Source organism: Neopsephotus bourkii, unplaced genomic scaffold, assembly GCF_033783945.1.
Source record: "Neopsephotus bourkii isolate Nb327-2 ecotype Australia unplaced genomic scaffold, CSIRO-AGI_Nbou_v1 NB_1615, whole genome shotgun sequence".
In the NCBI taxonomy this organism is placed as follows: domain Eukaryota; kingdom Metazoa; phylum Chordata; class Aves; order Psittaciformes; family Psittacidae; genus Neopsephotus; species Neopsephotus bourkii.
The window spans coordinates 1,343,408-1,367,532 of record NW_026902090.1 but is presented as its reverse complement, the minus strand read 5'-3'; the positions used below and the strand labels follow the sequence as shown (position 1 = coordinate 1,367,532).

The 24,125-nt window shown below is 46.3% G+C and overlaps 1 protein-coding gene across 5 annotated transcripts in view; it reads right to left on the bottom strand.

The window, feature by feature from the left end:
• The window catches only part of FBXW4 (F-box and WD repeat domain containing 4), a 62,535-nt gene that overhangs the window by 12,893 nt on the left and 25,517 nt on the right, over positions 1-24,125 (bottom strand). For 4 of the 5 annotated variants that reach the window (XR_009728327.1, XM_061372503.1, XM_061372505.1 and 1 more), the window contains one exon: positions 1,724-1,789. The exons of the other annotated variant lie outside the window; for it this stretch is intronic. Coding sequence is in view for 3 of the 4 variants with exons in the window: in XM_061372503.1 (XP_061228487.1) it covers positions 1,724-1,789 (66 nt within the window). In the remaining variant the exon portion in view is untranslated. The remainder of the gene's footprint in view (positions 1-1,723; positions 1,790-24,125) is intronic. 5 annotated transcript variants of the gene reach the window in all.

The following is a 24,125-nucleotide window of genomic DNA, read 5'->3' as shown; positions in this document are numbered from 1 at the left end:
TTATGGAGAATTCAAGACCTTGAAGGATAAGTCTGTACTCCCTCACTAGAAATGACCACAGCAAGCTCCATGTGCTGGTTTCCCAGCCATGCTTCCTACTCAGCCTCCTGCCCTGCACGTGCTGCTGAGACTTCCAGCTCACACACAGGCCCCCAGAGAGGAAAAGACCCAGTGGCATGGTGCATTCCAGCTGTGACAGGTGAAGAGGGAAGAATAAGTTTGACACTTCAGCCATTGCAACAGAGGCCCAGTGGCCTAGGTTGCCTTGCCTTTTTTATTTGCCTGTCAGTCAGGCTTTGACATTATTGAAAGATCAAACTCCGTTGTGCCTGTTCATTACCTTAATCCTATTTTCTACACAGCTTTATTATCTCTTCAGGCTTCCTTGGGAAAGGCTGTCAGAGAGGCTGAGGCAGGGGGGGAGCGGGTTGCCTATCTCCTCACCCCTGTCAGATGCCTCTATTCAAGAACAGCCAGAAGTCTTGATGGGCAGGGGTATCACAGCACAACCCGCATCCTTCTGGGTTACTCCAAAGACACCATCAGACTAGGTCACCAAGAAACATGCACCATAGCTGAATGTGCTGGTGCTGTTTTTCCTACTCTAGTTTGTCCTTTGTGGGATGCATCCTTTGCAAAGTCTATTTTTGTTACACTTCAGAGAAAACCAAGCTGGTTTGTATTGGATGCAGTTGACTCAGACAATCTGATCTGAACTATAGATTAGAAGGCAATTGGCCTCAGATGAGCCCTGCACACACACCGATCCTTCCGTACCTCCTTTCCCCACACACAGCTCTGCTGAGACCCCTCAGGCCCCTTCTGCCATTGCCCCCCTTCTCTCCCCTTCCCAAGCCCACCAGCTCCCCTCAATCCTGACGACCCTCCATTGATAATCTGTGCTGTGCCACTCCTACTCAGAGCATACCAGTCCTGGAAAGCTGAGCTGCCGTTCAATAATCCTGCCAAATATTTGCTATCTTTCCATCACTACACAAAGACCCCCAGGCTGAGAGTTTCAAATTTGTCAGCAGTTGAGTCTCATGTCAGGATTTGAGCCCAGCATTTCCCCAGTTGCTAAGGTCAGCACCTTCACCAAACAGGAACTACTCAAAGGCCCCAAATCAGAGGCCACAGCAATTAACCTCCTCAATGCTTATTAAGACAGGGAGAAGACAACACTTCCATAGACAACCTGTTGCCACCCCTCACCTCCCAGAGCTACTACGTCTGGCTTTTGAGCACCACAGACAAGTGAGTGAATGGGAAGATGAAAACAACCTTCCTCACCCCTCTGACTCAGGCTAAAAGCATCAACTGATAGATCAATGAAAAGGAAGATGTCATGTGCATATTCTGATTGTACATGGGTAATGGGAAGAAACCAGGGTAGCTGTGGAGAACTGGAAATGCTGGGAAGAAAAGCCAAGCTGCTCCCTACTGAACCAGAACAACACACTCCCCCCCTCCTTGTCATCTTTCCACACCAGTTTGTTCTGTCCCCCACTCCATCCTACATCTGATATTTAAACACAGAATCATAGAATAGTTAGGGTTAGAAAGGACCTTAAGATCATCTAGTTCCAACCCCCCTGCCATGGCAGGGACACCCCTTGCCTTCATGGACAAAAGGAATGATCTTACACCATCTCCAATATTGCATTTCTCAACATTACTTACTTGCCCCATCAAGTCCCTCCCCATAACCTGGAAGCTCACTTACCTCTCAAGGTCCCAGATTCTCAGAGGTGAGGTGTGTCCACAGCAGGCTGTCCCCGTCACAAATGAGCTGTTTAAAGAACAGAAGCAAACAAAAAATAAACCTTACTAATCCTTGTATTCTGAAGAAATAGTGCATAAGCAAGCCAGAAAACAGGCTACAAGACAGACTGAATTTTGGTCCAAGACTATGTCAGCATGTTCCACCACATTTCACAAGGAGCAGGCAGCAGCAAAGGGAGAAGTGCTCCAGAGCTCTCAGTAGTTGAGCTTCCCAGATTCAGCAAGTCACAACTGCAGAGAATTGGCAGGGCATAAAAATGTATTTGCATATTTAAGGGGAAAACCTAAAACAGGAGCAGCTGTAAATTGCAACGACATTTTCTAAACAGCACAGTACTCAGCAGGTTTCATGTGTGTGAATACATGTCAGGGCTGTAAGCTCCAGGAAGACCTCATGGAAAATTCCCTGTTACTTCCTACTCATGTCTCGGCTTCTGTTTGTTGGCAACTTCTGAGCACAATCATGAACTGGCTGCAGCACCACAGGCCTAACCAATCACAGGAAAGAGGTCTCCAGCCTAGGTTGCTCAAAGCAGGGCCAATTTCAAAGCTGGATCAGGTTGCCCTCCCCAGCACTCAAGCACTATTAGAGGCTGGACAGTCCTCCCGCAGCAACATTTGGCTCAGCAACATTTGGCTCAGCTCACACTCTCCAGCAGGGTCCATTCCAAAGTCCTCTGGTGATGCTATGTCCCTGCTGCACGTGCTGGCTGCAGAGGTTGTCTGACAGCTAATGGCCTAAAGCTAGTTGATAAGACGGGAACAAATCCTCAAAATCAAGCAGGAGGAACATGGGTGCTGTGGCTCTCCACACCACACTGCTGGTTTTATGCCAACTTCCTATCCTCAGTCCAAATAAGAGAAAGCAGCTCATGCAAAGGTTTCTAAGTAAGCTATAAATGACCTCGCACAAAGCCATATTTATTGCAGCTACCAAGAATAAAATGTCAAAACTATGTTTAAGTCATTGCAACAAGGATAGCAAGAATGCAGGAAACGGAACCTTAAATAAAAGCCAGTTCTATGCTTTGCCTAAACATCCTTTGCAGTATGACATGGAGCTAGCAGCTAAAAGAGGAAAGCAAATTAAGGAAACAATGTTACATCTCTAAGAATAGCATTTTTAAACATTTCTTTGATCCTCTCAAACATCCTTTCTTTGGAAATCAGGTGTCTCCAAGCTTGTACTGTACCAAGAATGGATTCTTGAAGCATTCTTGACTTCTGTAAGAAGCACTATTGCTGGTGTTACAAGGCACCCAGCAGCAAAGTAGTGAATATGCACTCACTCACTCAAAGCCAGAGAAGAGCCATGTAGAAGCAGTCCAGAAGTCAGCACTTCTAGCTCTGTGGTTTAGGTGAGCAATTGGTTTCTCCAAATCATAAGGCCAAAGCAGCACTGCCAATACACTCCTCAAGAGAGGCAAACATACATCAAGCTACCTCAAAGAGCTAATGGAAACCAAGGAAGACCTACAGCTATGAAAGCTTTCTCTTTTGTTGGCTTTATCCCTTCTATCTAAACTCACGTCACTGCAGTTGTCCACAAGTCCTGTGATCCTTAACTGCCCTTTAGGCCTACACAAGGCCTGCAGCACCAGAGCTATTTCAAAGTCTCCTCAACAAGGCTGTCTTACATGGAAAATCCCAGGTTTATTAGCAGTGCACATGCAATTGGCCCGGTGCACCTACAGCACAGGGCTCTCTGCTGCAGGGTGCACACATCCTTCTCCATGGAAGTCTGACCAAAGTCTGACAGTCTAAGGAAAAGCCAAAGGCAACAGCCATGAGGACTAACTAAGAAAGACTGCAGCATTTCACATTTGGAAACAGGGTTTCTGCCCAATACCTGCTCCACCATAATGCAGGACAAGAGGGAAGATATCCCTTTGGTCAACATGTCCCATCTCCGAGGAAAACAAGCAAAAGACACCCACTCTGACAGTTCACTAGTCAAACCCCATGTCTGGAAAACAGCACTTTGGTCAGGGAGTCCCCTCAGCTACAAAGCTAGGTGTTGGGTTCTGTCCCTCCCTCCCCAAACATAATCCATTAATAAGTACTAAAGCCAATTACCGTGGTTAGAAACATAATAGCAGTCAGGGAGTCAGTCGAGCAGGCAATTGGGTGCTTAAGATTTTTCTTTTGGGGGGCAAACTGACTCTGTCCCAGCAGAGAACGCCCTCACGTGGGAGACAGGCCCCTTTGTGCAGAAGGTATGCACAAGGCTTTGATGGTTGCCACAGGTCTAAATTAGCATGGAGGCACACCAACAGGGAGAAAAAGGTGGGAGGAACAGCAAGGTCTAATCCCTGCTCATGCTGTCAATTCTGGACTTCAGCTTTCCCTCCTCAGTTCTTACCCCCCACCCCTCCAAAGAAAGAAGAAAAATAGCATTAGATGAAGAGATTTGTCTCCAGGATCACATACAGGCCTCAGGGCCACAAACAAGTTTCTTCTAAGTAAAGCTGACTCCATTCAGTCAACAGGAATTTTGTCTCGTACTTCAGCAGGATCAGGTTTGCAGGCCTTATCTTTAACAGGCTGGAGCCCATTAGCAAGCAAAGATAAGACTTCTCCCAGAAGAGCAGGGCACCTTCACTGCCTGGATTAGAAAGCAGCATTCACAAGACATGCACAAGAGGTGGTGTCGATGAGAAATTCCCAAAGCTTTGAAGCAAACTGACCTGGAAGTCTGGATCCCCAGGGCCCCTCTCCTTGAGCCTTGTCTACAGGAATACACCTTCCACCTCCAGGCCTCTCATAACTGGGAACGTCTCAGAGGTGATAGTTTAATTCCAAGCAAAAGTGCAACACATGTCAGCTTTGGTTATCTCTAAAACAGTATTCAAATTGGAACTAAGCATGTAAAGTTTGGCTCCAAATCTTCTGCAACATCGTTCAGCAGAACTGAAGCCTTCTACCAGGCTTGCTTCTTCCAGTTTACCTTCAGCAAGCTTTTTGTCTTAGAAAGCACAGAGCACACACCAAAACCCTGTGATCTAGAGAAGTGCAACCTCTCCACAACTGTTTTTGCCAGCTGCTCAAGAGAAGCAACTCAAGCTGAGTGACTAGTTTACTGAATGTCATTTATCTTGCTACAATGCTCTCAGGAGTCAGAGCTACTGAGGAGAGATGAGATTGGGAAAAAGAGAGCAGAAGATACCCTACATATATTACTGCAGGGATGACCGATCTCTCTGATGTATATATGATACTGATGTACACAGACACTACCCAGATGTACCTGCATGCTACATAAAAAATGGTATGCCCAAGCTTCAGATAGCCTTGGAAGTGCAAAGCCCTTTCCTCACTAAGCTTTGCTCTGCCCTGTGAAAGCTGTTTGTTATCATGACTACAAACTCCCTCCAAAAGACTCCTCTAGCAGGAAAATGAGCACCACTGCAGAGCTTCTGTAACAGGGCACGTTGTCTTCACTTGGATCTCCTAGGAGGTAAAACAAAACAACCCAACATATCATTTCCATCTCTGGTGTACCAGGAAGATGAGGATTCTGCAGACCATTGAGACACACATACTTCATTTACAACATGTTTTTGTTGTCCAAAGCAAGGCATTTTCCAAGTGATCTGATACTTTGACGTTCTCTTTCCCATTTGAAACTCCTTACTGAGAAGGGGGAGGGGGGAATAAACCCCCCCAAAATAAAAGAAAAATTCTGCTTCTCCTGAAGCCAGACCTTCTCTATGCTGTACAGGAGACATTTTGTTAGAGATCATGCCCCCGCAACAGAAGCTGGGCCAGGGGATGAGAGAGAACACACATCCTGGCAGTGCTTTTGGAAGAAATGCAAGGTCTCTGTCCCATCTGACTGACTTGTGGTTCTTGAATCCCATGGCATTTCTGCAACAGCAGTAGTGCTCTGGCTACAGTCCAGCTGCAGTGATCCCGTGCCTGCTCGCAAGGTGCCAAGTACATCATTTCACCCCACCCGTAGCATCCCTCTTTATCCTGTCCTGGACTGAACATTGCCAGATGTGGGTGAACCAGAGGGAAAGAGGTAGCTGCCCATCAGTTTTTTGGGGAAGAGGCTGTTTGTCATGGGGCTTGGAGACAGTCTCAGCTCCAGAGATACAAATCCCATTCTACAAATACACACCTTGCTCACTGTCAACCTAGCCTTCAGAGCAGGCACTGCCTGAGCTGGGAATCCTGCAATGCAAAGTCATTGAAGGAACCTAGGTGAAACAGGCTCTTTCCAACCTCTTCTCTCTAAACTGCCCCCATACCTCAGGCTTGCACCCTTCCCCTGTACTGTAATCAGTTTGCTTCTCCAGTCCCATTCTGATCTTTGGGGATTTCAAATCCAGAATCTGCTTGACGTGTGCAAGAGACTGTTCCTTCCTCCTCGCGCGCTCCCCAGCCCCCTGGAATTGGACATCGTTGTTCCATTTTGGAGACTATTATATACAGAGACTCATCGGACTGGGAAACAAAGAAGTTATTACTTGACAGAGCCCTGCAGCTGGGAATGTGGAAGGCGGGGGGGAGAGGAAGGGGAGCACCAAGGGAGACGGAGACGCAGGGGGCTGGTAGCAGCATTATGAAAGCTATCAACAGAAAGGACAGCTCAAAGATGGGAAATATCTGTTAGAAAGTCTCAAGTGAGATGAGAAAAGAAGAGAAAGCAAGTCCAGGATGGAAAGTGGATGAGAGAAAGCAGTTGGTGCCAACGGTGCCGTGGGTTAAACACACGGGTCTGTGGGTTTGTGTAGCCTTTGATTCAGCACTGACACGCTTTGGCAAGGGAGGCCACCAGAGCTGTCAAATCCTTCACCAACGTGCCCATCAATTGTATTCAGTTCTCCCCGACCTGCACTGGCATTTTAATTACTGTTGGGTAAACTAATTTGTACAAATGAAGGCAACTCTGCCTAATAGAATATGCAAGCTCTCTGACCTCTGACAAGCGATGACACAAGATACAAAGGAGGCAGAGGAAGGCTTTTTATCAGAGCCTTATTACTCTCTATTACTCCAATTAGTTAAGCTCCAGTGCTCCTAATTGGGGGAAAAAATTGCAATTAAATCAATTTTTGATGGGCTGAAAGTGGGTTACCGAACCGCCCTGCCTGTGAAACACTGATATTATAGCAGCAAAGGTCAAAGTCTTTGTCGGCACCTGTGGGGCCCCCACCTTCCCTCTCTGAGCCCCTCTGTGCCCCCCCAACACACACGCAGCTCGCTAAGGCGAATCATTAGAACATGTCATGTCTTATCGCGGCCGCCACCATCCTGCTAACCTCATCAGTTGACATCATTATGGAAGGTAACTCCTCCAGCATGAATACAGTGCTAAGGTCACACAAACTTGATGGAGCCCCTGCTGAAGAGCAGATGCAACAGTAACAACATTGTGAAGGTGAGAGGAGGGGGTCAGAAACTCAGGGCAGGGAGTTTCAGCACCTCCAGCGCAAGGCTTCTCCAGCAGACCAGATACACAAAAAGGGAGGGAGACTGTGGAGAAGCAGGTGCTCCTTCCTTCCCCAGGGACATTTAATCTACAACATCAGTTTAGCATTTTGATCTCCATGAGAAAGTAGGCACCACAAACATGCAAGAAGTCCCACCTACCTTTGATTCAGGCAATGCTGGACAAAGCCAGCATTGGTGGTCATGCAGAGCTGGTGCTACCCCTTCACTGGCCCTTTAGTCCTACTTGGGCCTCTTGCAGATGATCAGAGAGCTGGCAGCATGACCTTCAGTATCAAAAAAGCCATCAGGACAGCTAGGTTTTATGCTAACAACTCAGTAATCTCAAAGCGAACAAAATTCAGCAGGTAAGGAAGTTGCAACAAAAGTCCCAGCCGCTGCTAATGGGTCAAAATTACATCTTTCCAGAACAGGGAACATGGGGAGTGGAAGGCTATTCAGAAGATAAGATTGGAAAAGCTAAAGAAACCAATGACACATGGTACAGCTGTTCAAAACCTAAAAAAAAATGCAGGTTGCATCCAATTCACTACAGCTCTGTGATATCCCTTTGGCTTTTGGCTCCAGACTAAGTCATTTAATATTCTTCAGTTCTCAAGAGCCTTCCTATCCTTCCAGGCTCATGTACCATGTTCCTCCTGAATCCTTGCCATGCAATGGTTCTGCTCCAGGCCTTCAGTGCAAGGCAAAGACAAGGTCCATCAAACTGACTTAAACATCTTATTTCTGTGTTGCTGGCTGCTGTTCTAGGCTCAAGGGTACCCACACGGCACTTTGTTAAAGCCTGGTTTCAGCAAATGTTCAGGACAGGACCAGCTCTGTAAAAGTTGATCGATGCTCCTGTGTGTATCCATACAAGAGTAATATTCAAACTGTTTTTCACAGAGCTGCTGTGATTTTTCAGAACCTCAAATGGAATTGCCTTTGTGGCTGCACAAGTGTTTTTACTGGGTTATCAGCCCTACTCCTTTATTAAAGGGAAAGGCTTGATAACCCATGTTTAACCATGCAAAATACTTGTTTGCATGGTATGTCCAACACTCTTCATCATCCTTCCTCATTCCCCAACCTCTGGGCTTGCTACGCATGGAGCAGTTGTATACGACAAAGGCCTCTATGATAACGCCTGCATCCGTAGATTTCTCCAGACCCAGTTTATTCCTCAATTGATGCTCAAGTTGTTACCGTTATTACAGGAAAAAAAGAGACTCCTTGAGAGAGAGAAATGTAATGCAGTACGTAACCAAGACACTGGTTTGAATAAAGTGTACCAAACATCAAGGGGGACGGAAAGCTCAAAAGCCTGTGCCAAAACGGTTTTGACTTTGTATGCTTTTGAGGCCTTCCTGTGAACAGAGTTTTCTTCGGAGGCATCCCCTGGGGTTACATTTTGGAAGATGAATCATAAAGAAACATGAGTCTGCTGAGAAACCACTCCTGAATCTCAAAGCTGGGCTGTGCAAGAGGTACAGCCCTCTATTCCTACCACAGAAAGCTCTCTGGGGAGAAAGAGAAGGGAAAAAAAGAAAAGAAGGAAGTCTAGGGACTTTCATGTCAGCCCAAGACTACGCGGCTAAACACTCCTACAGTAGGGTTATTTCAGCTTATCAGAACAAAACCTCACAGGACATATTTCGTTCTCAGAAGCTATAACGTCAGAAAGGCAAAGAAAGCTGCTACTAAGGTTGCATTTACATTTTGAGGAGTTTAGGGTTGGGTTGTTGGTGGGGTTTTTTCCCCCCATCTTTTGCAAAGTGCAGGTGAAGTAACCACAGCTGGTACATGGACTATGCATTCTCCCTTCCAGCGTCACTAGGGCAATCTCAAGCCATCTGCAGGAACTTCAGCCTACACTATACTCTTGGCTCTACACAAGAGAGCAGTCATTCAAACACAGGCAAGACTCATGCTAGGTATCTACCAACAGAATGCAAGGTGACTTCATAAAATCTCCATCTTGAGTAAATACACTGACTTCTTGGAACCAACTGAAAGGAAGAAACAAGTGAGGCTGCTGGCGGAGCAGCAACAAAGCATGGTCCCAAAGATATGAGGCATTGGACACCATCTGGGATAAGGCAGGCCATCTATAAACTATCACACATCTCAGGCAGATCTCTGAAGGTCTGGCACTCAGATCTCACCCACCTGCACACCCACTTCAAGCCTTCCCACTCAGCACAGCGCCTATGTCCTCCCTCCTAGTCTCAACACCATCAACCTTCCCCCTCATACCAGTGGGGAAGACATTTTGAGGCTGACCCTTACCCACTTCCCCAGACCCAGCAGCCCCCTCAAGTGCAGTGCCAGGGCCCACACACAGCCTTACAAGAAGCTGTGAACTCCAACCCTTGCTTTCTCAAAGCCTGCCCAGGTGTAAAGCTCCAGCGATTCCTTTTTCTTTGCCATTCTCCCTCCCTCCTCCCTCTAGCCCCACCAACACTTCCAGGCCACACAGTGAGCCAGGAGGTTGGAGTACACGAGGACCACTGCAGCAGTCGCGCTGTTTCAGGCCCCCCCAACTCAAGATAATTTCTAAGAACCATTTCTTATTCTCCCCTCCATGAACTGATTTCTGTTAATTGCCTGGTGGGAATCAGTTATAGGTGGGGGAGACTCTCCCCACACACACACCCTGGCCCCTAATTGGCTTATTGAAGTTTTAACGGGGCTTTCACCTGGAGAAGCTGGTAATTATTCCCTTCATTCCCCTCTTGCTTGTACCTGTAGCTTCACACTTGGGGCCTGCCTGGCTCCACGGGGGGTACTTTGTTCCCTCTAACTACAGGCCCCACACAAATGGGCCCAGCAGCAGGAGAACTCAGCAAAGTGGTAATTTTCAGCCTAGCGTAATTAGCCAAGGTTCTTTCAGCCCAAACTGCTGAATGGGGAGGGGGCTGCCAGGGAGGGTGCGCATGTGGGAATGGCGGAACAGGGGCTGCTCTCAACAGGCTGACAAAGACCTCTGAGGGGCTTCAATCTGGGGTGACAGGAGGAGGGGGCTGGAGTGGGACAGCCTGCCTGGCAGAGCAGGGGCACAGCCAGCAGTGGGACACACACCGAAGAGGTCAGCTCATGACAAGCATCTTTCCCCCAGCCCATAGAACAGGGCTGTGCAGGATGCCAAAAAAAATGGGTAAAGGAGAAAAGAGATCCAGTGATGCACAATAGGAGCATGTGAAAAGGTGCAATGCATGACAGATTCTTGAAGGCCTGATATAGCCTACGCTCCCAGGGCAGGATTTCTAGTCTAGTACCTTTGCACTGAGATGAAGGCAACAGACCCGGGTAGGGGAAACTGGACAGTGCAGGTCCAAGACAGGACAGCAAGAATTGTGCCAAGGACAAAGAACTCTTACTGATGAGACTAAAAGAATCAGGGAAGAATCATTCACCTCCTCCAGCATCTACCCCAAAAGCCAGAGAACAAGCAGAACCAGGAGGACAGCAACAAAGGCTCCAAGCTTTTTTCTGCTGAGCCATTTCCCATTAGCAAAACAAAACTTCTTTTCATAGTGGGACCTCATTCCACCTGGTTTTCTGCTACAAGCCTATGATTCTGCAAAACCTACCAGGAAGCCTACTGCATGTGGGTTGACCAAACCACTTGGGTCCTAGTGTATTGCTCCTGTGTCGCACCAGACCGGCACCAGTTGCCCCACAAGCCAGAAACCAGCATCCTGTGGCTCAGTGCTTCTGTAGATTCTTAGGACTTGTCAGCATCTTTGTTAGCTTTCTTTGAAAGACCACCATCGCCTTCAGGATAGAAACCCTTGCCCTAGTTGGTCAACTCCAGAGCTGTAGACAAATTAAACCTGCTCAGCTGACTTGATGGTCTCAGCTCCAGTGCAATGTGGTCTTTTTTTGTTATGTTAAACTATGCTTTCAAAAAACTTATCTTGTGTCCTTTGTGACTGCAGCATCCTACTGGAAAGCAGAACTAGGTGGAACTAGAACTGGAACTGATTCTAGTTGGGACTAGATGATCTTAAGGTCCTTTCCAACCCTAACTATTCTACCATTCTATGATTCTATGAACTGGCAAGAAAGCAAGTGAAAAGATGCTCGTTACTTTCATCAGAGCACCAGTTACACAGGAGCGCTGAGCAAGCCCTAGGAGATGACAATCACTACCTTCTGATAAGAAAGAAAGGAGATTCCCAGAGAGTCTACACATGTCAGGGAAATGGGCAGCATAACTCCCAGGGCACAGATTCATAATTTCTGAGCTACCCAAAATGCACAAACATGGCCCAGTGCTGCAACAGGTTGCAAACTGGAGAGGTTGCCCACTTCCACTCCACAACACTCTGATTTCTCTTCAGATCATATACATCTTCTACATTTTAGTAAGGACTCCCACAGAAAGGTCAATTTTTTAATTTCAATCCATTTTTTTTGCAGCCTCGCACAGGCTGCTGTAAGTACTTGCCACAGACACGAGTTCAGCTAGATACCGTGTGCCTTCAGCTCATCAATGCTCAAAGCTTTTCACTTAAAAGCAGCCTTGGACACTTCTGAACAATATATGCCTGCCACGAAATCAATGCCAGCATCTGAAAAACAGACCCCAAGAATAAGTATAATCAGACCCAAGCTGACCAGGCCAGTTTCAAGAGTACACAGACAAACAGCAAATGTTCCCAGTACCAGTGGGAACAGATACATTGCCTATGCTCATACCTTATCACAAACCTTTCAGTGTCCAGGGCTTTTTCTTCTTACAACCCCACACCCTACAAAGGGACATATAGAACTGATTTAAGTAAATACTCCAGCTGTCATTGTTGTGGATGAAAGTCTAAATTCATGCCCATGCATAGAAAATGCTTAAAGAATCATGATGCAAAAGAAGAAAACTATTTTAAAACTATCTCCTTTCTGTTTTATAAGCTTCAGGACTGCCAAGTCCAATCCCAATATATCTTCAGACGTGACTGGCAGGGTTTTCAGTTAACAAGTATTCTTTTAAAAATGCATATATATATAATGACAGCTTATCTAAACTTTTCCATTAGAACGTATGACTTTTGAAAATGAACACATGACTTATTGAAAATGACTTTTCAATAAGCCAGCAATCCGTGCATGCCAGTGAGGTCAGGGGGAGGGGAGAAGCCTTTCAGGTTTGCCAGAACAACTAAAACCCAAGAATGTTTTAGTTTAAAAGCAGGGGTGGGAACGAATCTGTTTTTCTGGTGCCACAAGCCACGAATTATTTTTGTCTTACTCCTTTTGCCATATGCACACACATGTACACCAAATTCAAACTTCCCAATTTAGGAGAATTTTGGAAAAAAAAAAGGGATGAAGGTGGTGAGGAATATGAGGACTTCTCAACAAAAAAAACCCTCCATCATCTTCCCACAAAGGGCAGCAGTTCTTTCTCCACATCACGCAGAGGCAGGAGCTGTGCTTGTAGACACTTCTAGGGAAAAGAAGCCAAATCACTTAAACCCAGAGTGTTTGATCTTCCTCCTCTGCTCTATGATATTCAAACAATTTCCAAATTAAATCTAAACAAGTTGTTTAGAGGGTTTTAAAAAGCTAAAGATGAGGAAAGGTGAAAGGGGAGAAGTGTGCATATGTGGCACATACCGCACATAGAGAAGTGCAGGACACTGAGCCATGGAGACACAGGTGCTCTGTGGAGGAGGTGAGTGAAGCCTCATCTGCGTTTAACTCAGCCATGAAATGACTCCTAGAGCTTTCCTGCTCTGATCATTCCAGCCCCGACACGGACATGCTTACAACCACTTCAGCTCACTTGCCCTTAAAGATCTGGGCAGCTTCCCCCTCCTCAGCTCTCCACTCTACGCAATATGATTTGCTTCAGGGTTTTCATGCTAAGTGTTTGGAACGTGTCAACTGTTTGCCCCTAAGCGGCCAAGATACAGAATAAAGCCCCTGCTCTCCATCTGCAGGTTCAGGGCATACTTGGCTGTCAGCGAGCACCAGAGAGAAAAAACCTGCCAGTCAGGGTAGAAAGCCCCAGCCCTGAATGCAGATAAAGGCACACGAGATATCATTAAATGGTGAGACAACACACATCTAGGCATAACAATATTTAGTCACCACCCACCCCCCCTAGATCCTGCACTACCAAAAACACTGCTGAAAAAGTTTTGCAGGAGCCAGAGCTCAAACAGAGGTTTACAGCAAAAGTTAATCATCTTCAGTACCTGTAATCAGGCTGGCCTGCAAGGCAGACCAAGTAGTACTGAATTTTAGTGATAACTGAAGTTAGCCAGATGAAGACAGGAAAGGGATCAGGCAAAACTGATGCTGCAGAGACTTGGAAAGAACAAGAAGGCAAAGAACAATTTAATACTATGCTTAATGTCAGTATATTGAAAAAAATATGACAGAAAATGAAGTAGGAGGGAAAGGACTGCACTGAAAGGACTGCAAAAAAGCCCCGTCAGGCACATGTCTCTCAAGTCCACAGTGGAAGAGGATTCCCAAAAACACATCATCAACTGAAGTCAAGAAATAACCAATAAAGGTATATGAAGCACCACACCGCCTCCTGAACCTCAGTAAGTTGCTTCTAGGTGAAGCAGGACAACCTGCTGTCAGTCCTACACATCAGGGAACAGAAGTCTGGAAGCTTTAGATGCACAAGCAGCTTTGTGGGTAGGAGTGTGAAACCACCGCTTCCTCCTTTCCTATGGCCTGCCTTATTCCCATGTGCTCTGAGATTTTAGGAAGTCTCATCCAAAAACAGTTATTAAAAGAACCATTTTTCCTTGGCAAGTCAAACACCCACATGAAGAAATGCCAGAACCAAGCTCACACGTCCTCCACTGAAAGGAACACATTGAAGTGACAGTATTCGATTCTGCATCAAGTTAGGAGTTTCCCAGTCAAAGCTGTTACTAACCTTTACCGTGTAGATAAACAAGATCCAATTTCATGACCATCAATTCAGGTTAGGCTGCATCTCTATGGACTCCAGTCAGAAGCAGCACTGGGAGGACATTAGGATCTTACCACATCTCAGGAGTGTCCAAAGTCCACTCTAAGAAACAATTGGCCAGCAAGCAGTCATAACAGTTGTGGATTGCTGCTGCTTTGTACAAGGCTACTGACAGTTGGGGTAGCTTGGGAAAAACACTAAAATACTAAACAGAGCAGAGGGTATCCAGAGTATACTCCTGTAAGATGGTCAGGCAAAAGGTTTAAAAACAGAACTAAGTGTTTCTTCCTCAGGACATAACACTCAATTGAAAAGGAGCCTATAAAGATCAGAACAGGTTCAGAAAGAAGAGATGAGCTCCTCACAGAGCTAGCCTTTGCAAGTATGAAAGAAGCACTGGTCTGGATGCAAACTCCAGCCAGGGAAACCCTAACCTCCCCATTGCTGGAAGCTGGGAAAGAACAGACAGGAATGGATCTTTCTGTGCTTGTCTTGTTTCTCATCCTTTGCACAAGATAACTAGTACCAACCACTGCTGGACATCAAACACTGGGGCAGATGAGTGCTGGACTGACCCACCATAGACAGCAGAACATGAGAAATGCCCACCTTGGTCAAACCATGGCCCACCTAACTCACTCCTTTGTCTCCAGCAGTGGTACTAGTACATGTTGTTTAGGAAGGACATGTGAACTTGGCAGCTTTATGTGATCATTCTCTTTTTACTACCCCAGCATCCACAATTGCTTATACTAAGGTTTTTAGAAAGTGCATTCCCATATAGTCCTTCATTACAGACCTGCTATCCATGAATTTACCAAATCCCTTTCAAAACTGCTGGCATCATCTACCTCCACAGCCTTCTGGTACAGGAAGTTCACTACACACTGTGTGAAAAAATACTATCTTTTGTCCATTTTGAAGTAATCTCATAGTAGTTTTAAAAGTCCCTAGTTCTACTATTGCAGGATTCGGTGAATAACACTTTCAAGCTTACCTATTACCATCTTACTCTCCATATGTCTTTTCAGGCTCGTTTTACCAGAACTGCCTAATGGAAGCAACCAAGTATCAGCACATCAGTAAGTTCTATTGAGTATCTGACTTGGGACCAAATACGGGGAAAGACCACAAAACCAAGACACAAGCTAGTAATGCAGCCATTTCTTTGGTACAGAACAGTGTTCCTCTGCTGTATCTCCTCTTCAGACCTTGTTGGTTCATTGCCACTTCTGAGGCTCCACTAGTCTCAGTGACTCATAGACCATACCACTGACTTCACTGTGAGAGCTAGAGAGCCAGTACAGGCATGAGCATCTTGCAAACCATAGTTTGGGAAGTACAGGACAGAGACACTGCACGGTAGGAACAGTACTGTTCACCTGCACTCAGTACTGCTAAAGTACCCCAAATGCCTGCTCTGCCAGGCCACAAACTTATCTGAGGTGGTCTGCACACAATCTATGTTCCCAGATTGCTCCAACACCATCAGAAGACAGATGCTAGAGAAATATTGTTGCTTTTCAAATTTCTGGAGCAGGCTCCCTTGCTTCTCCACTGTCAAAGAGGAAAAAAAAATCCAGGGGGAGTATATGGAAAAGAAAAACATACTCTAGGACACATGCACTAAACAATACGCTGTGCAAGAAAATAAGAAGCAAGAGAAAAACTGTTCCATCAGACAGTTCTGCTCCATCACCATCCCTCACTAAACCAGGTGAAGCAGGTCACTAAACAAAGTGCAGGTGCAAAGCTGAAGACAGCTACACCAGGAGGCAGAGACCAAGCAGGGCAATAGCAGCAGTTGCTGCTTGGCCCAGCTTAGTCTCTAATTGCTTCCTCTGATGAGTTTCTTTCTTTCTGTAGTCTCCTTTTTTTAATTCCTTGATTTTTTTTCAGGGTGTGCATGGGGGGGAAGAGGTACACACACAGGTGATCACCAGACTTCTTTTCCCCCTGAAAAAACACAAGCTGTCGAGTTCCAGTTTGGAAGCCTCTATCCAGCCCCCACACTAATAAACCTCTAGGACTATCAATCACCTTGATACAGGTCTCTCTTCACAAAGGAAATGGGTTCTCTCTCTTCATTAGCTGCCTGTGTCTACCAACCATAGCAGGGCCTCATTTCAAGTCCTCTTTGATGGACTGTTATACTTAGAGGAATATGTACCTCAATCTCAGAGGAGAGAAAACAAGGATTTACTAATTACACAGGGCAACATACATTAAAAGCTATTTTTAATACCTGGCCCCAAATTAGCCCTGCACCTGTGAAGTGTCAGGATGCCTGCACAGCAGCAAGAGTACATCCCCCATGCAGGGCATGTGCAGAGACAGTGAATTAAGCCTCATGAACCCACAAGACCTCTTTAGAGCAAGAATGTGTCTGCAGTGGTTGTGCTTCATGCAGGTGGAAGGAGCAGAGAAGACCTGACAAATCCTAGATAATGAACCACAGAACACTACAGGCCAACACTACACAGAGAGAAGACTTTCCAATCTACCTTCCAGTCTGGAGGAGTCTCACACTGCTCTGAAAAGAAACTAGATGCAACAGAGCCAAGGAGAGAGTCATAGCCACACAGTTGTGTCCACACATTTCCAGTGTCTAATTCCACTGACAACAGAGATGCAGGATGCCAGCCATTCACAGCAGGTGAAGCATAGCTACAGGCAAGAAGCACTCTGGCATGCTGTATTTTAAAGTATATTAGCATACAAGCCAGATGCACAACTGCACACAATGAGGAGAAATTTCCACTCTTCAGAGAAACCAGTTTCCCTTCAAGCCTGCCTATCTCCTAGTCATTTGCTCCTCTTCAAACCCCAGCCCCTCTGGTCCTGCTCCCATCTTCTCTCCACCTCCCGCATTGTTTCAAAAGTAGTTTGCTTTACTAACCTAGAGCCAGACTGATGCATTTGCTCATTTTAAACTGTCTGGCAAGCATCATTTGTGAGAACTGAAGTGACTGGAGAAGGCTGGGATGGGGGACATCATCATCCTGATGTGTGCCTGACCCAATACAGGAGAAGCCCATCTCTGAGCCATGCTTTCATTTTTAACAGTATTTTTTCTAGATATGCCTGACGATATTCCTGTGGGCAGTGCTATGCTCTCTGTCAAAATGCCAGGGTTAAATCAGAGATTTACATTTATGAATTCTGTAAATTTGTATCAACTGCAACCTTATTGAGGGCATACAGATGATAGAGCCTGCCCAGGATGAAGGCACTGCTGCTGTAAACATCCTCCCACTTTGCTAGAACCAGCCTTCTGTGCAGACAAAACCTTTCATTCAGGAGTATCCTACAATCTACATTCCTATACTCATACATTGCCTCTCCTGAGCTGGAACAGGAGATTGCAACTGTAGATTGGCAGAGCAATATACATTGCACACCACACACCTGAAGCAAGTCTGCTTTTCTTTTTTTCTTCCTGAGAGCACTGGCTGATAAATAATCCAATCCCTGCTTGGAAGAAATAAACTGTCTCCCCCTATTCCTAATCCAGAGATGCAATATGAAACCTTGTCCCAGGAATTCTCTCTAAGTTATTCTTCACACCCATTTATAAGTAAAGATGCACTTATAAGAACAACCATGCAGGCCTGTTTCTCAAGTTGGCACAGGCTATTTGGACCACAAAGCTACACACAAGCCCCAGTGCAGCCCCAAACATGCTGTGCTGGAAGTTGACCATTGCCTGCCCGGGGGTATCTCCAAATTCCTGTTGGATGCAACAGCCCTAATTCAAAGAAAGAATCTGAGAGATGACCTGAACAACTGCTTTGCACAGCATGGACTTGATATGCAATGTAACACAGGCTTGAATTAACTCCACTGATCTTAGTCATAAAACATATATCCCTATGCTTCAAACTAGTGAATTTTGGGTAAAGTCCACAAATTTGATTCAGCAAGTACTAGCACCAAAAAGTTACCAGCACCTGCAGCCTCCTATAAATTTCTTAGTTTTCTTCAGGAAAACTAGGACTAGCACCTGACTTCATGTGCACACAACCATCACTTCCTTCCCTTAACAAATAGAGAATGATGCTTTACTATTATTCCTCTTCCTGCAGCAGTCTGAAACCTTCACTCTGATAAATTCAGTCCTTTCTCAGTTCTATCCCAAATGTATTTTTTACTTTTAGAAGAACTGAGGGCAGAGGGAATCCCCCAAAGAGGCCCAGTGCTTCCCTCCATGTAATGAAACCCTGTAATGGAATGCCCCGCACTCCAATTAGGAAGAAATGCTAATTTTCTCCAGTTGAGCACCCCCTCTAGATGTATCTAATTTGTTTCACTGCTTTCATCTCTCCCCTCCATCACATTTTCATTTAAAGGTTATGATCTGTTTGTGCCCTCCATGCCGCGCCCTGACAAGACACCCCTATGAGAGGTTGCAGGGGCCACGTCGCCTTTCCTAACCCCCTTCCAAACAAAAACCAAAGCTTTTTTTCCCTCCGCTGCCTCTTTAAGAAATGCAGAAAGATGAAGGGGAGGAGGAGGGAATTGGGAAGACAATAATTAAAAATAAAAAGTAAGCCCTCTTGCCAGTTGGGTTGTTGGTTGTTTCCAACAAAAGGTTAGAGACCTTTGCACCATGAGCAACACCAGTATGACCAGTGCAGGCCAGCTGGGAGAAACAGCATTACAGAGCTTTGCTGCTTCTGCAGATCCATTTTAGGAACAGCTGCCATGCAAGTATACCCTTCTGCAAAGGTTCCGAGATGCAGAATTGTTCAGCCTTGCAGGGCTCCCACCTGTCACAGAAAGAGCCTGGTCAGAAAGGACAAGGAAAGTTGGCTCAGCTGAGGAGAAAGTCTCAGTGAAGATCTTCCCACTCCTCTCTAAATGGGTTATGCCTTGTTCTGGGAGCCTGCATTTCGTAAGGTCCTTCAGGAGAGCAGAGCCTTGAACTGGTTAGCATGGGCTTTGGAACAGCTCTTCATGGCATCTATAAATGTATGCTGTCATAGCTCTGGCTGGCTGCTGGCAGGCTTGTATATCCACAAGGCAGAACCCATCTGGACAGAACACCTGCCCAGACAAGCTTTCTACAAAGGCTGTATTGGTAGCAGATACGAAACAGGCACCCAGATCACCAAGCTGGTGCCACACCAATTCCCACAGAAATTGCAAGGGGCATTTTCACCAAAATAGTATTATTTTAAAAGAATAAAATCCAGCCACCAACCTACCTCAGTTTCCTCCAATGAGGCCCCTTTGCAGCCTGTCCCAGTATTCTCAAACAAAACAGTATCCCTTGAGCTGAACCCAGGGTCTTCCCTACGTGAACCACCCTGCCAAGCCATTCATTACTTATGTTCAGCATCTTCCTCCCTTCGCTTCAATTCTCTCCTTCAACTCCTGCTCATTAGAAAGGAAATCCCTGATCTACACTCTGCAGACACAAGTTTCACCACACATCTGTTGTCAGCACAACACTCTAGAAGTCCAAAGAGCCTCTTTGGAGGCAACACAGCTAAGCAGTCCCCATCTGAAACAGGCTGGATTCTACCTGTGGCACAGCCTAGAACAACTATCCTTTTGGAAAAAGGAGAGGACCAGCTAGATATATAGCCCAGGCTGACCACTGAGCAGCCTATTCTTGGCAATAAGACGAAGATGGAAACATACTGCAAGAGTACTTTCTGTTATTAATAGGCACTTTGCTAATACTGCCCAAGATAGCCAGCTCCCTCTCAGTCATTTCCTGCTGCATCCACTGAATCCTGTCACTCAGAGCTATATGCTCCATTACATGATATTTCCTCTCTGCGTTTGCAATGCCTCCAAGAGCTTTTGCAGAAAGTCCTGATGATCTCCTCTCTTCCCAACTTCCACAGACAAGACTGCCTCATAATGCAATTTTCTGGGACCACAAATGGGGAAAGAGTAGGAGGCACACAAAGATTTACTTTACATAGATAGCACCCTTGCTCTTTCCTCCCACCCCTCTGTCAGGCCCCCTCCTCTATGTGGTCCATGCAAACAAACCCCGAGTGGGAAAGAGTGTTTGGAACAGGCCTGTGTCTGGGCCAGCCGCCTTTCATCCAGAAGATGCCTCTTCCCGTTGGAAAATACAAGCATTGTGTGAAAACATTTTAATATATTCATGCACATTCCTATAGCTCGCAGGAGCGAATAGGTCCCAGCACCCTCCCCTCCCTGCCTTCCAAATGATTTTCATAGGCAGTGATGCACTGGGAATGCCACTTGTTTTCTCGAATGCCCACGAGTATGTAAATTGTGGGAATATGCGGGCCAAGGGCCGCGGGTTTATTGTGCTGCAGAAAAGATTTTACTAATTACTTGCCTAAACTCCAAAGCAGTATGCCTGCTCTTTTACAAAGAGGGAGAGCGGGTGGTGGGAAGGGGGGGGGTGGGGGGGGGAGAAGAGAGAGTAAAGGGAAAGAGGGAGAAGGAGAGAGCAAGGGATGCATTTCAAAGTTTCTCCAGCAATTGGATGGGGGGGGAGCTGGGCCCAATGTGAAATTATAGAGGTCAAAGGTGAGTCTCCCTCCCTTGTGAGAAAGTGGTGAATCAGGACGGTTTATCAAACGATCATTTTCTTTTGAAACTGGGAGGCAGCGGCTGGGACAATTCTGCAGATGTGCTTGATGAGTTCGGGACAAAAATGGGCTGCCTCCTCCCCCCCTCCCCCTTTAAGGTCTCCCATCAGGGGTTGCTTCTCCCTCCACTGCTTCCAGGACCCTCCCCTCCCTTCTTCAGTGGTCAGCTGAGACCCCCACCCACTGACCGCCTTTGTGTTCCTGGCCTTTGGACACACTGACAGGGCCCTTTATGAGACCCCAATCAAGACCCCCATGTCACAGGTACCTAGTAGAGATACCAGACCCTTTTCAAATGAGGAACAACAAGGAAAATATGCTGGCCCATTGTCCCAGCACAGCACCAAGGGAGATGAAAGGGACAGGCTGCTCCCTCTCTGCAGACCGCCTGCCAATCAACCCCAGTTATTAAGGTCACGATGTGGAAATTCTTTTGACCTACACCTAATCAAAGATGCACCAAGGCCCTTTGAGACAACACAGGGGAAGGTGGGAGGGCAGGCATCCCCCTGCCCTCCCCACCCATAAATACAGTGGAGCTTCCAAAGAGAATTTAGTAGGAATTACCCCAGTTAGTATGGCAGCACACTTGCCCCAAGTACTGCTGGGGCAGCCAAGGTGGGCTCCATGCTGGCATCTGCCCTCAGGAGGGCTAAAGTTAAAAGCTTTCCTTGTTGAAAAGTTACAGACTGAGTGATGCTGGAGGTGGCTCAGAAGTCACGACCAAGAACCTTGCGTGACTAGCACTAAGCATCCTCTTTCCATTTTCAAATAGCTTTGGTTTGCTCAGGCTGTGGGCTTCACGAAATGTTCAGCACTATCCGACACTGGGCCCTGAAGAAGAAAAACCCAGTGAACATGAACCTGTAAGCCTCCAAAAGCTGAAACACCTGGAAGAGTGGATAGATTTTAGCAGTGCAGAGAAGTCATTCTGAATCCCCCTTGTATTATACAGGATGAAGATACCAGTATGACATTGATGGTGGCAGTTCTTGGGACTACGCAGAAATCTAGCAGTGAGAGGAGTTAGAACCTACCTGCAGTGATAGAGCAATCAGATGGGTGGTACAAAACAGAGCATGGGTCAAGATGGGATCAGAGAAGCAAAATGGGATCAGAGAAGCAAATCCCACCACACAGCTCCAGACTAACTGAAATACGGACGAGATCACCTGGCCCTGAAGAGCTGTTCTGTACCACTCAGTCATCACCATACACTCAGTAAGAGAACAGTTAAGACACAATAGTTCAACCTGACAATAGTGACAGTCTGTGGTAGTTCACACAAAAAAAAGCAAAACAATCCAAACCCCAGAAGAGAAACATTTTAAGTATATATAGGAGGCTTCTGCAAGTGCATGATTTTGAATTAGGTCTTCCAGAAGAGCCACATGGTGTAAATCATGGCCACCTAAGAGCAGTCTTGAAGAACAGAAACGTCTGGCACACCTCTTCACACATGATGCAGGGAACACCCTTCCCGATTTCATTACCAGCTTGATGCCCCTCATCCTGTTGGCATCATTCAAAGCCCATGGGGATCAAGCTCCTAGTGAAAAGCAAGCAAATCTGGGGTGGTGGTAGACTGAAGACATGAACAGAGTGAAAATCACAAACACCAAGACACGGGTTTCATTATGCTAAATACTTTGCTCATGTGTTGGCTCATTTCCTCTGCCTTTCAATCCACCTTCAGCTCATGAAAGACACCAGTTCAGTGCTACTGAGTCCCCCAGCTCCCATCAGAGAGCCTGCAGAAGGTAACAGTCTACCAGCCATAACCAACTGGGTGAGACATGAGAAGCTGAAGATTCCAAAAGAGCTTTGGGACAAAGACTCATGTGTTTACAAAAATCCTACTATATTTCTCCACTGTAAGGCACTGCGATTCCTTAAACTGTCCCCTCGTTCCTTGGCTCTTATACAATTGTTGAAGCAGGTGGAAGACAGTTTTTTTCTTGATGTTAAACCAATTAGCTCTTATAACTGAAATTACTTGGCAACAGCAAGGCATGGTCTGGTTTAGGCTGCTGTGAGCCAAGATTCAAATGGACATTTCAACCAGCTATCTTCTCTAACATTACAGTAAGCTGCAGTGCTCAGAACAGACATTACTTCAGCGATGCAGCACAGAACACACAGGTGAGTTTCTTACTTCAGGGCAACATCCTCCACTATGGCCCTCCTTTCAAATGTCAATGGCAGGCTGAGGACCAACCTCCTGCTGTCCTTGGAGTGAATCAACACTTCTTTAGAGGGCTAGGCTGCTATCTTAGGACACTGCAGCTCCACTTCCTACCTGAGGGCATGAGCTCTCATCCTCTGACACCTCCGGCCTCATCTGGGAGGAGCAACAATAGAAGCTGAGGCTGGTTAGAGGCATCTGCACCTGGGGCTCTCACCGTGCAAGAGAGGGTCCATCCCTCTCTGTCCCTCCCCGCCCCCAAAAGCAGCCCTTTGAAAGGGAGGGGAGGGAGCAGACACCACTCTAATTGTAGGAATGAAACCTGGCATCCTCCTGCTCATCTACCTTTGCACTCCGTTCCCGATTCTCTTTGAACCTCTGGTACAGCTTGTCAGGTCGCTGCCCTCCTGAGAGATCAGAAAAAAATTATGGCAGTGATTACTATTGTACACTGATTTGCAAGCTGGAAAAAGAGAGAAAAAGAGAGAGAGAACAGCCTCCATGTGTCAGGCTATGAAAGGGCTGTGACTGAAGCCGCCTGAAAAACAAACCCTTAATTTAAATGTTAATGAAAGTGCTGAAGAGACATCAGAGGCTTTGGTTTCTCTACAAGGAGCAGAATCACCAGGTCCAGAATTTATGGCCCCCTTCACCTCCCCTCTCCCCTTCTCTACTCCATCAGCCAGAGAAGTTAGGAAAGGAAAAAAACCCTAATTTTAACATTAACTCCACACTTCCACCCTGGGATGCAATTGCTAAATTATCTGTTGGCAGGACACTGATCAAAGGTGGAAAAACAAAGGCATGCTGCACAACTGAGCAAAGGTAAACAGCAGCCAAGGTCTGGTGAAGTTCCCTTCTCCCCCTGCAAAGAAGCAAGGAGAAAATGATCGCAAACTGGAAATGGAAACCTCAAACCATAAGTCAGCCAGCCCCCTCAACTCAGTTTCTTCTGTCACATCGATTAAACAGACATGGATTCTCCTGTGCAAACCAAGCAGCACAAGATGCTTCCTCCAAGCTTGCAAAGACAGACTCTCCCCTTGAGCAAGGGAAAGATGAGAAAAAACTGCAGGGGGAGAAAGAAAAAAAGATTCAATATGCAATACAGCTCGACAGGATTAGAAACAGATGTCTGGGTTCTAACACAGTTAGCTACTGCCTCCTGAAACCTGCTCACCTGCTCACAAACACCAGTGAG